General features: G+C 43.5%; 1 protein-coding gene across 2 annotated transcripts in view; it reads right to left on the reverse strand.

Moving 5' to 3' along the window:
• The window catches only part of LOC115151914 (potassium voltage-gated channel subfamily G member 4), a 28,790-nt gene extending 13,208 nt beyond the window's left edge, over nucleotides 1-15,582 (reverse strand). Inside the window, exons 1-2 of one of the 2 annotated variants that reach the window (XM_029696256.1) lie at nucleotides 15,036-15,582; nucleotides 10,749-11,652 (exon numbers count right to left, since the gene is read on the reverse strand). In XM_029696256.1, coding sequence (XP_029552116.1) covers nucleotides 10,749-11,498 — 750 coding nt within the window. In that variant the 5' untranslated portion in view covers nucleotides 11,499-11,652; nucleotides 15,036-15,582. Of the gene's footprint in view, nucleotides 1-10,748; nucleotides 11,653-12,071; nucleotides 12,219-15,035 lie in introns of those variants that run through there. The other variant, XM_029696257.1, reaches the window with a different exon arrangement.
• Nucleotides 15,583-16,017: the final 435 nt, after the last annotated feature.

Raw genomic sequence — 16,017 nt, forward strand, 5'->3', positions numbered from 1 at the left:
TGTATTTCTTTGTTTTGGCCGGGTATAGCTCTCAATCGGGGACAGCTGTCTATCGTTGTCTCTGATTGGGAGCCATACTTAGGCAGCCTGTTTTCCTTTGGGTTTTGTGGGTGGTTACTTTCTGTTTAGTTGATGGTCCTGACAGAACTGTTTGGCTGTCGTTCGTTTTCTCGTTTTGTTTAAACTGTTCTATTAAAATTATATGATGAGCACTCAACACGCTGCGCCTTGGTCTACTCCTTGCAACAGCCGTTACAATAATGTCAAAGTGGAATTTTGTTTTTAGAATTTTAAAAGCTGAAATGTCTTGAGTCAATAAGTATTCAACCCCTTTGACATGGCAAGCCTAAACAAGTTCAGGAGTAAAAATGTGCAGTTAGAGGTCGTTTTGAGCGGCAATGATAAATTGCGTTAGCGCAATGACTGGAAGTAATTTGGTAACACAACGTGCCATTGGAACACAGGAGTAGTGGTTGCTGATAATGGGCCTCTGTACACCTATGTAGATATCCCATACAAAATCTTCCATTTACAGCTACAATTGTAATTGGCAACATTCTGTAATTGGCAACTGTATTTCTGATCAATTTGATGTTATTTTAATGGACAAAAAATGTGCTTTTCTTTAAAAAACAAGGACATTTCTAAGTGACCCCAAACTCTTGAACGGTAGTGTATATAAAATCACAGTGGTTTTTTATTCATCGTGAAAGTTGTCATCAAGTTCGATTAATTAAATACTGGAAGGTGGAAAAAAGTGTACAATAGGGGTTGAACAATATTCCTGTAAATCTACCCTAATTGTCACTAACCATGGAACTGTATGACAACAACAGTTCAGTTGTCATGAACCACGCGCCAGGCTCCAGGTTTAACCTGCTAAGTGTGGTCTGAGTTCCATAACGATTCAAATAGGGTACGTGTCCCCAATTATTGCACAATTTTAGCCTAATAAGATCCACTAATGCTAACGACCCTCAGGAACAACTTACATGGCGTGACAGAGGAAAGAAAGGTAAATGGAATGGAATGATGCAAAATGTAAGCTACAAATTTAAGAACACTAACACTAAAGTGACAGTTATAAATGTATGTGGGTATTACTCACGAAGGCTCGCGATAGTGACTAATATTTAACATGATAGAAATTGTAAAACAAAACAGAGAAAAGCCCGGGCATTGGCTATAATTAAAACATTCTAAAGCGCATACATCAATTCGGCAGGTTCAGTCCTACAGAAGCCTATAACTATGGTGTCCAAATTTCATCCACGCAAATGATGAGGGCACACAATTAAAATCCGGAATAATGGCACAGCTATATGTATCCTATTTCCCTATGGAAAAGTGCTGCAATACATGTCATGTTGATATGATATTTTCAGTTTGCTTCCATATGGCTCGTTTCACATTCTTCTCCAGGGATCATAAGGAAAAAATAATCTAAAACAATTGCTATGTGTATTTACAATCCCAATCTCCAAAAGGATTACTCATTTACCTAGCTCTTATCAATAGCTCTCATCCATTTATTAATTACACTGCATGGAGAATGCTGTTATTTCTATCGGAAAAAAGAAAAATGATTTTTCCACTTGGAACCGGCAGGCTTGCTTAACCTTATTCATGGTTTTCTTGCACGTAAAGTTGGGGGAATTATGAGGGAATTAAGTCAAGGTCAGAATACAGCTTATCTGTAGACACACCTCCGCCACACATTCAACTCTTAGATCTCCACCTCGAAAGAATAGCGGGTGAATAGCATGCTATTCTCAAGCTTAAATTCAAGGTCAGGTCAAGGTCAGAGAAAAGAGAAAGGTGTATAAAAATGGAATTACATTCCTTTTACGCTCTATTAACTCGGGTCGGAATCAGGGCCTTAAGCAATACTGCAAATGGTGACTTTAAAACAGTTACAGAGAATAATGGCTGTGATAAGAGAAAACTGAGGATGGATCAACAACATTGTAGTTACTCCACATTACTAACCTAAATTACAGAGTGAAAAGAAGGAAGCCTGTACAGAATAAAAATGTTTATTTACACATATCCTGTTTGCAATAAGTCAGTAAAGTAAAACTGCAAAAATGTGGCAAAGAAATTAACTTTATGTCCTGAATAGAAAGCTTTATGTTTGGGGCAAACACAACACATCACTTAGTACCAGTCTTCATATTTTCCAGCATGGTGGTGGCTGCATCATGTTATGGGTATGCTTGCCATTGGCAGGGACTAGGGGGTGTTTTAGGATAAAAAGAAATGGAATACAGCTATAAGCACAGGCAAAACCCTAGAGGAAAACCTGGTTCAGTCTGCTTTCCAACAGACAATAACCTAAAACACAAGGCCAAATATACCTTGGAGTTGCTTACCAAGGTGACATTGAATGCTCTTGAGTGGCTTAGTTACAGTTTTGACTTAAATCTGCTTGAAAATATATGGCGAGTCTTGAAAATAGCTGTTTAGCAATGATCAAAAATCAAGTTGACAGAGCTTAAAGGATTTTTTAAAAGAATAAGGGGCAACTACTATACTGGAAAAATCCAAGACGGCGTAGCAGTGGGATGTCTGTTTTGATTGTCTTGTCCTGTCCGTGTATATATCGCTTTTTCTTCAAATATATTTTTAATCTCAATTTCCATCTACGGACTGAACATACTCTCCTGCAACCCGTGGTACGGATCTGCTATTTTTTATACTTTAGAACCGGAACCCCCATCAGCAGCTAGTCAGCTAACTAGCTAGTCAGCTAACTAGCTACTAGTCAGTTAGCCACTGCTAGCGGTCATCATCGTTAACTCGGACATCTGACAGGCTCAGCCCGGTCAATTCCTGCCAGTCTGCACAGCGCGATATCAACCTAGAGCATATCGGACTGCTTTTCTCTACCACATCTCAGGATTCCTACCGCAAGCTCTGAACCTTTACTCCGGATCATTGCAGCTAGCTAGCTGCTATCTGAGTGGCTACTACTGGCTAACGTCTCTGTCCCGAAGCAAGAACCAGTCAGCCTGGAGCTAGACTCGAGCTAAGCCCATCTCCCGGCTAGCTGAAGAGATCCATCAGACAATTCCTGGGCTTCAATTACCTCTTTGGCCAATTGGCCTGGACCCTTTGCTGCCGACACGGAGCCCCACCGATCCAGCCCGACTGGTCTGCCAACGTAACCGTCTGAGGGGGTTTCTGTCCCGAAGCTAGCACCAGTTAGCTATGAGCTAGCCTTGAGCTAGGCCCATCTGCCGGCTAGCCGAAGAGATCCATCAGACAATTCCTGGGCTTCAAAACCTCTTTTGACAATTGGCCTGGACCCTTTGCTGCCGACATGGATCCCTGCTGATCCATCACGACTGCTCTGCTGACGTAACCGTCCGAGGGGGTTTCAACACGCTCTCCCATTGCGACATCCCCCTGAGACCCATCTGCTAGCCTGCTAGCCCCGGCCTGCTAGCTGTCTGAATCGGCGTGCCTCCAGCTCGCCTAGCTACACACTGGACCCTATGATCACATGGCTACACATGCCTCTCCATAATGTAAATTTGCCCTGTCTATTGTTATTTTGGTTAGTGATTTTTGTCTAATTTCACTGTAGAGCCTCCAACCCTTCTCAATATGCCTTAGCCAGTGGTGACCTCACCTGGCTTAAATTGTGCCTCTAGAGACAAAACCTCTCTCATCGTCACTCAATGCCTAGGCTTACCTCCACTGTACTCACATCCTACAATACCCTTGTCTGTACATTATGCCTTGAATTTATTCTTCCACGCCCAGAAATATGCTCCTATTACTCTCTGTTCCAAGCGCACTAGACAACCAGATCTTTTAGCCTTTAGCTGTACTCTTATCCTACTCCTCCTCTGTTCCTCTGGTGATTTAGAGGTTAACCCAGGCCCTGCAGACCCCAGCATCACTCCCATTCCCCAGGCACTCTCATTTGTTGACTTCTGTAACCGTAAAAACACTGGTTTCATGCATGTTAACATTAGAAGCCTCCTCCCTAAGTCTGTTTTATACACTGCTTTAGCACACTCGGCCAACCCGGATGTCCTAGCCGTTTCTGAATCCTGGCTTAGGAAGGCCACCAAAAATCCTGAAATTTCCATCCCTAACTATAACATTTTCCAACAAGATAGAACTGCCAAAGGAAGCGGAGTTGCAATCTACTGCAGAGATAGCCTGCAGAGTTCTGTCATACTATCCAGGTCTGTGCCCAAACAATTCAAGCTTCTACTTTTAAAAATCTTCTCCACTTCTCCAGAAACAAGTCTCTCACCGTTGCTGCTTGTTATAGACCCCCTTCAGCCCCCAGCTGTGCCCTGGACACCATTTGTGAATTGATCGTCCCCCATCTATCTTCAGAGTTCGTACTGTTAGGTGACCTAAACTGGGACATGCTTAACACCCCGGGCTGTCCTACAATCTAAGATAGATGCCCTCAATCTCACACAAATTATCAAGGAACCTAGCAGGTACAACCCTAAATCCGAAACCATGGGCACACTCCAACTTGCCCTCTAAATACACCTCTGAAATTATAACCAGGATCTCAGCAATCACTGCCTTATTGCCTGCATGCGTATAGGGTCCGCGGTCAAACGACCACCCCTCATCACTGTCAAACTTCAGCAAGCCGGCCTTTCTAATCGACCTGGCCCGGGTATCCTGGAAGGATATTGACCTCATCCTGTCAGTAGAGGATGCCTGGTTGCTCTTCAAAAGTGCTATCCTCTCCATCTTAAATAAGCATGCCTCATTCTCAAAAATGTAGAACTAAGAACAGATATAGCCCTTGGTTCACCGCAGACTTGACTGCCCTTGACCAGCACAAAAACATCCTGTGGCATTCTGCATTAGCATCGAATAGCCCCTGCGATATGCAACTTTTCAGCGAAGTCAGGAACCAATATACTCCGTCAGTTAAGAAAGCTAAGGCTAGCTTTTGAGACAGAAATTTGTTTCCTGTAGCACTAATTCTAAAAACTTTGGGACACTGTAAAGTCCATGGAGAATAAGAGCACCTCCTCCCAGCTGACCACTGCACTGAGGATAGGAAATACTGTCACCACTGATAAATCTACAATAATCGATAATTTCAATAAGCATTTCTGCCATGCTTTCCACCTGGCTACCCCTACCCCGGCCAACATCTTTCCACCCAACATCTTTCCACCCTGCAGCAAGTTGCCCAACCTACCCCCCCCCCCCGCTTCTCCTTCACCCACATCCAGGCAGCTAATGTTTTGAAAGTAGCTGCAAAATCTGGATCCCTACAAATCACCTGGGCTAGACAATCTGGACCTTCTCTCTTTCTAAAATTATCCGCCGAAATTGTTGCAACCCCTATTATTAGCCTATTCAAACTCTCTTTCGTATCGTCTGAGATCCCCAATGATTGGAAAGCTGCCGTGGTCATCCCCCTCTTCAAAGGGGGAGACACTCTATACCCAAACTGTTATTGACCTATATCCATCCTGCCCTGCCTTTCTAAAATCTTTGAAAGCCAAATTAATAAACAGATCACCAACCATTTTGAATCCCACTGTACCTTCTCCACTATGCAATCTGGTTTCCACGCTGGTCATGGGTGCACCTCAGCCACGCTCAAGGTCGTAAACGATATCATTCCTGGCATCGATAAAAGACAGTACTGTGCAGCCGTCTTCATCGACCTTGCCAAGGCTTTCGATTCTGTCAATCACCACATTCTTATCGGCAGACTCAATAGCCTTGGCTTCGCAAATGACTGCCTCGCCTGGTTCACCAACTACTTCTCAGATAGAGTTCAGTGTGTCAAATCGGAGGGCCTGTTGCCCGGACCTCTGGCAGTCTCTATCAGGGTGCCACAGGGTTCAATTCTCGGCCCGACTCTTTTCTCTGTATCAATGATGTCGCTCTTGCTGCTAGTGATTTTATGATCCTCCTCTACGCAGATGACACCATTCTGTATACATCTGGCCCTTCTTTGGACACTGTGCTAACAAACCTCCAAACGAGCTTCAATGCCATATAACCCTCCTTCCGTGGCCTCTAACTGCTTTTAAATGCTAGTAAAACTAATTGCATGCTCTTCAACTGATTGCTGTCCGCACCATCCCGCCAGACTAGCATCACTAGTCTGGACGGTTCTGACTTAGAAAATGTGGACAACTACAAATACCTAGGTGTCTAGTTAGACTGTAAACTCTCCTTCCAGACTCACATTAAGCATCTCCAGTCCAAAATTAAATCTAGAATTGGCTACCTATTTCGCAACAAAGCCTCCTTCACTCATGCTGCCAAACATACCCTCATAAAACTGACTATCCAACCAATCCTTGACTTCGGCGATGTCATTTACAAAATAGCCTCCAACACTGTACTCAGAAAACTGGATGCAGTCCATCACAGTGCCATCCGTTTTGTCACCGAAGCTCCATATACTACATACCACTGTGACCTGTATGCTCTCGTTGGCTGGCCCTCACTACATATCCGTCGCCAAACCCACTGGCTCCAGGTCATCTATAAGTCTATGCTAGGTAAAGCCCCGCCTATTCACCAGCTCACTGGTCACCATAGTAACACCCACCCATAGCATGCGCTCCAGCAGGTATATTGCACTGGTCATCCACAAAGCCAACACTTTCTTTGGCCACCTTTCCTCCCAGTTCTCTGCTTCCAATGACTGGAACGAATTGCAAAAATCACTGAAGCTGGAGTCTTATATCTCCCTGTCTAACTTTAAGCATCAGCTGTAAGAGCAGCTTACCGATCACTGTACCTGTACACAGCCAATCTGTAAATAGCACACCCAACTACCTCATCCCCATATTATTACCTGCCCTCTTGCTCTTTTGCACCCCAGTATCTCTACTTGCACATCATCATCTGCACATCTATCACTCCAGCATTAATGCTAAATTGTAATTATTTCTCCTCTATGGCCTATTTATTGCCTACCTCCCTACTCTTCTACATTTGCACACACTGTACCTCGATTTTTCTATTTTTCTTTTCTATTGTGTTATTGACTGTACTTTTGTTTATGTGTAACTCGGTGTTGTTATTTTTGTCGCACTGCTTTGCGTTATCTTGTCCAGGACGCAGTTGTAAATGAGAACTTGTTCTCAACTGGCCTACCTGGTTAAAAAAAGGTGAAAATTAAAACAATTAAAAATACAATCCAGTTGTGCAAAGTTCTTAGAGACTTACCCAAAAAGACTCACTGCCAAAGGTGCTTCTACAAAGTATTCAGTCAGAGGTGTCATTATGGGGTATTGTATGTAGATGCGTGGGTGAAAAAAACATTTCTTCCATTCTGAATTCACGCTGTAACACAACAAAATGTGGAATAAAAAAAGGGGTATGAATACTTTCTGAAAGCACTATAGTTACTGTACATATAGCTTCTGTACTTATATCTCCTGCACATACAGTATACTGCAGTTCCTATACATATAATTACTGTACATATATTCCTGTACATATACAGTGCCTTCAGAAAGTATTCATACCCCTTGACTTACAGTATTCCACAGCTTGTTGTTACAGACTGAATTCAAAATTGATTAAATATTTGTTTCTCACCCATCTACACACTACACCATAATGACAAAGTGAAAACATGTTTTTAGAAATTTTAGCAAATGTATTGAAAATGAAATACAGAAAAACCTAATTTACATAAGTATTCACACTCCTGAGTCAATACATGTCAGAATCACCGCTTACAGCTGTGAGTCTTTATCTTTATGTCTCTAAGAGCTTTGTACACCTGGACTGTACAATATTTGCACATTATTCTTTAAAAAATCTTCAAACTCCATCAAGTTGGTTGTTGATCATTTTCAAGACTTGCCATAGATTTTCAAGCCGATTTAATTGTAAACTGTAACTACCACAGGCCACTCAGGAACATTCAGTGTCGTCTTGGAAAGCAACTCCAGTGTATATTTGTGTATATTTGGCCTTGTGTTTAAGGTTATTGTCCTGCTGAAAGGTGAATCTCTCTCTTTCTCTCCTTTAATCTACCTCTCTCTCGCTCTCTGATTAATACTACCCTCACTAGCATGCTCACATACACACAGAGCAGAGATGAATGAGCAGATAGGGGAGTTTGACCCATGCCACCATGCCAGCTAGAAACAGTGAGTAACAGCCTTACTGTGTGAATGAAATATGACAGGCCTGCAGCTCCTGCAAGACCCAGCTTGCTGCACCTTCTCTAGCTACTGTCCATTTTAAATATAACTGAGACTGTGGATCTTTTACCAGATAGACAAACAAACAAAACAACCACACTCACACATAAGGTACGTCAGGCATGAACGGACACACACACCACACACGCACGCACACAAGTTAACACACACACGCAAAAAAAAAACCACACACAAAGTTGACACACTCTCCCTCTCTCTTTCCAATACCGGGGCCCCTGTCAGAAAATACTATGATATGATTGTGAGCGTAATTCCTGCCGTGAGAATGTGATCGTTTTTCCCATAGAGCTCCAGTGTCTATAGAAATGGACCCCTGTGCACCCACTGCAACACTGGTTGCGGTGCTGTTAGCTGTGTGTGTTTTCTGACATTGTGGAGGTCTGGCTGGGCCCAGTTCATTATCTCCCAGTGTTTACTGACATTAGGGAGGTCTGGCTGGGCCCAGTTCATTACCTCCCAGTGTTTACTGACATTGGAGAAGTCTGGCTGGGCCCAGTTCATTATTCCCCAATGTGTACTGACATTAGGGAGGTCTGGCTGGGCTCTGTTCATTATCCCCCAGTGTTTACTGACATTAGGGAGGTCTGGCTGGGCTCTGTTCATTATCCCCCAGTGTTTACTGACATTAGGGAGGTCTGGCTGGGCTCTGTTCATTATCCCCCAGTGTTTACTGACATTAGGGAGGTCTGGCTGGGCTCTGTTCATTATCCCCCAGTGTTTACTGACATTAGGGAGGTCTGGCTGGGCTCTGTTCATTATCCCCCAGTGTTTACTGACATTAGGGAGGTCTGGCTGGGCTCTGTTCATTATCCCCCAGTGTTTACTGACATTGGAGAAGTCTGGCTGGGCCCAGTTCATTATCTCCTAGTGTTTACTGACATTAGGGAGGTCTGGCTGGGCTCTGTTCATTATCCCCCAGTGTTTACTGACATTGGAGAAGTCTGGCTGGGCCCAGTTCATTATCTCCTAGTGTTTACTGACATTAGGGAGGTCTGGCTGGGCTCTGTTCATTATCCCCCAGTGTTTACTGACATTAGGGAGGTCTGGCTGGGCTCTGTTCATTATCCCCCAGTGTTTACTGACATTAGGGAGGTCTGGCTGGGCTCTGTTCATTATCCCCCAGTGTTTACTGATATTGGAGAAGTCTGGCTGGGCCCAGTTCATTATGCCCTAGTGTTTACTTACATTGGAAAGGTCTGGTTGGGCCCTGTTCATTATCCCCTAGTGTTTACTTACATTGGAAAGGTCTGGTTGGGCCCTGTTCATTATCTCCTAGTGTTTACTGACATTGGGGAGGTCTGGCTGGGCTGCCTTCAATATTCCCTGCTGCTATGAGCAGACACAGATGGGAGAGCAAACACGCACACAAACACACACAAAGTTGGCGCACTCTCCCTCTCTCCCCTAGTGTTTACTGACATCGGGGAGGTCTGGCTGGGCTGCCTTCAATATTCCCTGCTGCTATGAGCAGACACAGATGGGAGAGCACACTAAGTTAGGGAACCCCTCCACAGGCACAGACAATATACCTGAGGCAACAGAGCGTATGTTAATGTGTGTGTGTGAAAGAGAGCGTGTCATGCATTCAACTTTTGGTGGTCAGTGTCTGAAAGACCAATTTAGCTGTATTATACTATATGCACCCAACTGAGAAGTACAGAAAGTTAATCAGTTAGAACGCACACAAACACAACAACAAGTATACAAATACTGCACACACGCATGCACACAAGTACACCTACACATACACACACACACGTGTGCATGCACGCTGACATTGGGTGCAGGATAATAAATTGAGAAGGAATTTCTGAGCTTGTTTATGCCCTGTTTGTGCTGTGGCCAGCATATTGATCATCGTGGTTCATGATCACTCACTCAGTCGCTAAGAATAAATCTGCTGTGAGGATAAATCACTGTGGCTTTAAGCATCCTTAATCACCAAACATTAGGAAAATGGCACACACACGCAGGCATGCACACACACACACACACACACACACACACACACACACACACACACACACACACACACACACACACACTCCAGGAAGGGTGACAAATGTGAGTTATCTTGGTGGATATTTATAAAGCTACAGCCTTGATGGCACTGCAGTGGTCATTGTTTATGTGTTGGGGGAAATTATGTATATAAACCCTGATGCTATGTACCCATTGCTGATGCTATGTATTGGCCAATGAGAGGCTTTGAAGCCACCGGTTGGCCATATTGGCACTCCCCAGGAGAAGCAGTCCTCCACAGGAATTAATGTAATTCTACAGTATTTCAATTTAATGTTTCAAGGACAAAATTAAATGTATATAAGTATTTTTGTTGTTGTAGTGGGGACAGTAATATTAGAACTTTAAAAAAAATTCTACCTCAGGGGAATTTATATTTTTTCATAATACATTTTAAAAGTATGCATTTTTTACAATGGTGAAGGACTGCCAAGATGGAGGTGCGGTGGCTTCAAATCAGTGCTTCCTGTCAGAAATCTAGTGTATATATATCATTGGCTGGGGGTAGCAGGGGTTGGCCTCACTCACCCTGTCTTCCTCCTCCCTGAGGTCCGGCATGGTGCTGATGCACAGGCTTATTACGGTCACAGCCACCATCACCACCGACAGGCAGGCAAAGATCTTCCCTGGCAATCCAGACTGGGGGTTCTCCACCATATCCCTCAGCTGGTTCATGAACTTGCGGTAGCGAGTCTCCTCAACTGGGGGGCGCAGCAGGGCGTGCCTCTGCCTCTGCTCCTCCTCCTGCCTCTCGTGCTCATTCATTTCCTCGATGCGTGTGTACATCTTCCTCTTACAGCAGCGCTCCATGTAGGTCATCTCCACGCCCCAGTAGAGCAGCTCGTCTTGGAGCGACAGCACGCACATCTCCCTCAGCATGCGCAGCTTTCCTGCCGCCAGGAAGTTGAGGATGACGCGGAAGGCCGAGGGGCTGCGGTCAAAGAAGAACTCCCGCCGCGTCTCATCATAGTCGTCACACACGCCGGCAATCTCCTCTGGGCTGCTGAGACCACAGAGCCGTCCCAGCCGGGTAAGGGGGAACTGCTCCAGCGTGCTCCAGGGGAAGGTGTATCGGTTGCCCCCCACGTTGATGACCGCTAGCAGGCCGTGGTCAACTGACAGCAGGTCCTCTGGTCGTCTAATGAACTGGGCCCTCTGATAGTAGACCCCCTTGACCGACTCCGTCTCTGGGATCTGGGTGAAGATGGCGTCGAGGCTGCTGTCATCGCTGGCCGAGAGGTTGCTGAAGTCGTGGTTTGCATTGCTGATGATGGGCATGGCGGCATCCGGGTGGGTGGCCGGCTGGGCTGGTCACATTGGGCGCTCAGTGGCTGGTCTGGGAGTTGGGCATCGGGGGGCTGGGGACAGGTGTGTCCCTTTAGGCTCTGCAGCAGGATCAAGGGGGTCCCAGGCTGGTGGCGTCATGCAGACACTGATAGGAGAGGGGAAGAAGAACATCAAACCTCAGTTAGACTGCAGTGGTATAGGCTTCTCCTTCTCTGCCGTACATTTCTAGTCCAGAGACTGACAGACACATCAGACAACAGACTCTGCAAGGCAGATGTGAGGATCATTGAAGCTGAGGATTAAGCTTGAGATATTTGTGGCGCTCTCTGGTCATGTCTGTTTCAACCAGGGGCTGGAACAAAAATGATTTTCCAATCGTTTTTCGTTCTGAACATAACCATTCTTTTTTTTGTTCCATTCCACTGTTCTGACCAGCAAAATAAAGTTCTGAACCGGTTCGAACCAAAAAAAAGTACTGGTTTATATTGTTCCTTTCTGTTCCTTTCTAAACCTTTCTAGCTAACAAGCTTGTACAGCAGCACTAGAATTAAAAACACGTCTTACCATTTTGTAGTTAGTTAATCCAATGTGAAACGTGATAACCATGGTATCCTTATTTAGTATTGAAAAAGACAATCCATTCTTCTCTAATTAAACATATCTCCATAATTTCTGAATTACGCTTGTAACGTTGTCAGTAGGCTACAGTAACCTATGCTTCGGAGGGGAGGGGCAAGTGTCCTACACACACACACACCCACTGGCAACATTTCCAGCTGGCAGGCAGATGCTGGAATAAGTTTATTAGTGACAGAGTGAGGGCTTTGCACAGGCGCTTTGTTGAGATTTTTTTGGGGACTGGAAAAAAATGTGTGGAATGTAAAATAACATTATTAACAGGTTCTCATGCTTTAAAATAACGGTTCTGTTCCGGAACTGTCACGGATCCCTCCGGAACTGTCATTACACACAACTGGTCCCTATTCCCATTTGATTAGTAATTGTATAAGCGTGTCCTTTGTTACCATTGTCCTGTCGATTATTGTTCCAATGTCCGTTGGTCGTGCGAATACCTGTCCTGTGTTGTTTTGGCTTTTGTGCCACATGTATTGTGCAGATGATTACGGGTCTCGTCCTGTGTGATAATCATTGTGCGATTGTGTATTTATTCGAGGTACTCCTCGCTTTTTTGTTTGGGTCTCAACTCTGTTCGGTATACGTATTTGTTTGGTCTTCATCCCGGTGCCTTTACACAGCACGCTGTAATTTGGGAAATTAAAACCCCTATTACGCATTCCTGCGCCTGTCTCCCGATTCCTTTATACCAACGTGACAGGAACAGTATAGATTACTTTAATTTTCGGTTTGGGTTCTGTTCTTCAAATAATTTCTTTACTTTCTGGTTTTAGGTTCTGTTCTCTGAACCAGTTCCAACCCTGGACAGGGATTCTCTTTTCTCAAGATATTTATGAAACTGATCTGACTACTTTTTATATTTCCTGCACAGTGGGGTGCTTTCACGCCGCAACCACTGCAAATATTAATTGGGGTATAAAATGACACAATCAATTTAACCACAACAGGATCAGTGGATCCCCCATGGGACAGTTTAGCTTACGTAGGCTAATGTTATTAGCAGGAGGTTGTAAGTAACAAGAACATTTCCCAGGACATAGACATATCTGACATTGGCAGAAATCTTAAATTCTTGTTACTCTAACTGTACTGTCCAATTTACAATAGCTATTACAGTGAAATAATATCATGCTATTGCTTGAGGAGAGTGCACAGTTATGAACTTGAAAATGTATTAATAAACCAATTAGGCACATTTGGGCAGTCTTGATACAACATTTTGAACAGAAACGTGATGGTTCATTGGATCAGTCTAAAACTTTGCACATACACTGCTGCCATCTCGTGGCCAAAACATAAAATGTGCTGGGCTGGAATAATACATTATGACCTTTCTCTTGTATTTCAAAGATACATTTATTTTCCTTTGTTTTTTCTTTTACCAAATCTAATGTGTTATATTCTCCTACATTCATTTCACATTTCCACAAACTTCAAAGTGTTTCCTTTCAAATGGTATGAAGAATCTGAATTTCCTTGCTTCAGGTCCTGAGCTACAGGCAATTAGATTTGGGTATGTCATTTTAGGCAAAAATTGAAAAAAAGGGGCCGATCCTTACCATGTGGGGTAAGGCTATTAGCCAATTCCTTAGAGAACGTTAGGGACGTGAATAATAGTCTGTGGATAATAGTCCAAATCAGGGGTGGGCTACATAATGTACATCCTCTAGTTTTACATAGGGATTCAGTGCTCGATTCAATCCACATCGCAAAAAGGTAAGTTCCGATTGAGCTGATATATGTAGCGTTTACCATGAATGCAGTCTCCACTAACGCTAGAACAAAAATGAATCGTGCTATAGCACTGAACTTCTGCGTTACGGATTGAATCGAGCCCTTAATAAATCACTGCTGTCAATGTGTTTCATTTTGATCGTGGTGGGGGAAGAGAGAATTATAAACTGTTTATTAATAGAATCACTGGTAATACAGTATTCCTGTCGGAGTGTTGGTTGCTTTACCTAGTGGAAAGTTAATTGAAGGAAGTGTTTTAGCCGCGCAGTGACATCAGCAGGAACATTCCCTCCACTGCTCTCGCTAGTGACAGACAGGAGATACAGATATAGGATCTTAATTTGAGCCTGTTTGCTACAGCAGGAAAATAATCCTGCAGCAGGGTGACCAAATTAGGATCCTACATCTGTAAGTGCAATGAAGTTGCCATCCGCTGTTGGTCCACTACAAACCCTTCGCCTGCCATTTAATGAAACAGCTTCATGTAGAAGAATCATGTAGTCTTCGTGACACTCATTCACTCACACACACACACACACACACACACACACACACACACACACACACACACACACACACACACACACACACACACACACACACACACACACACACACACACTATGGGTCATTTTGTATAAAAGTATTCTTTAAAAAGGAAAGGAGTTTATGTCAAAACTAATCACAGGAAGGCAATACTAGGCTATTATAGACTACCATTATGAGTATTTTATGGAACACATAATAACCTTTAATGTTTTATTATAAAGCATACCAGTAGGCTATGTGATTAATCATTCCTTGTCTTGTTGTCTTCAACTTCCCACTAATGCATTGGCCATCACTGTACAATATGGTACACAATTTTAAACAGTATTCATTCAGATATATGGTTGCTGCTAGGAACAGCTCTAATAGCTGTTTTGGTTCTTCCAATTGATCAAATCTAGGCTTTATATCAAATCTAGGCTTTATATCAAATCTAGGCTACTTGCTATTCTATCACAATAATATCAATATATTCTAAATATTATGATCAGATTGGTAGTCGACATTAAACTTCAATAGAAGCGCAAGGATCATGACGAATATAGGCCTACATTATTCGATAGTGAACGTTGAATAATAAGAATGAAGACTACAGAAACTTGTCACGTACCATATTAGTGAAGAGAGCAGCTGATCACCTCTCTAGTTGTCAGTCCGTCTGATCATTCAATATCAGTCACACAAGTCTCACCGAAATATATCAGCTGCCACATTTTGTACAGTGTCCCAACCTGTAAACTCGATTAAAAACTCTTCAAAATACGAAGAGAGAAAATTATTCGAGCTGAGTGTCCCGTTACAGATCCGTACTGCAGAGGCTGTGCGATGCGCGCGCGCTGCACAGATGTGTTACGGGTAGGGTAGGGTACCTCAAGTTTGCGAAGAGTAGGCTAGGTGAGCATCGTGAGTAACGTAAGTGACTTTCCCTTACCAAGTCACCTAACAAAGCCTAACTTTGAGTAACAAATATTGCCTTTCCCTTTACTGCGAATTGCTACGTTAATACCACGGGAAAGATTCGATGCCCTCTTGTGCCACACAGCCCCAGCAAAAAAGAAAGTATGTAAGCTATCCCAACGTATTGTTGCGTTATCAGATACATTAGTTCGACTGACAAACTATGGAGCCGAGTTAACCTTTAACATCCCGTAACCAGCAAGCTGCTCTGCTGCTTTTATACTCTTCAAACCTCCCAGCGGGGAGCGCGGATCATTTCGATCCCAATTATGTTTTTATGCCGCGGTGGATTACGGTCACAGTGGGGAATCAGCTACACAGTCTGATACTACTAGGCATGAGTCTAATATACACCTATAGGTATGCTCTTGTAAAATATAAGATAAGTGTTATTATGATATTTTTAAACCATTCTAAAGGCTAAGGTCAATGTGATGAATTCTGCTAAAGGGTTTCATCATGTCTTACCGCCAATATTTTAAGTCTTCCTGAAACATTGGTGGTACTGAACATGGTCAATGTTGTGAATTTGGTAAAGGATTTGATCATGTCTGACCACTGATGTTTTAAGACATGTCTTTATTACAAACATCATGTAGTCACTAGTCAGTGTATCAGCACTGCTCCCGTACAGG

The sequence above is a fragment of the Salmo trutta genome, chromosome 17 (assembly GCF_901001165.1).
Source record: "Salmo trutta chromosome 17, fSalTru1.1, whole genome shotgun sequence".
NCBI classification, from domain to species: Eukaryota; Metazoa; Chordata; class Actinopteri; order Salmoniformes; family Salmonidae; genus Salmo; species Salmo trutta.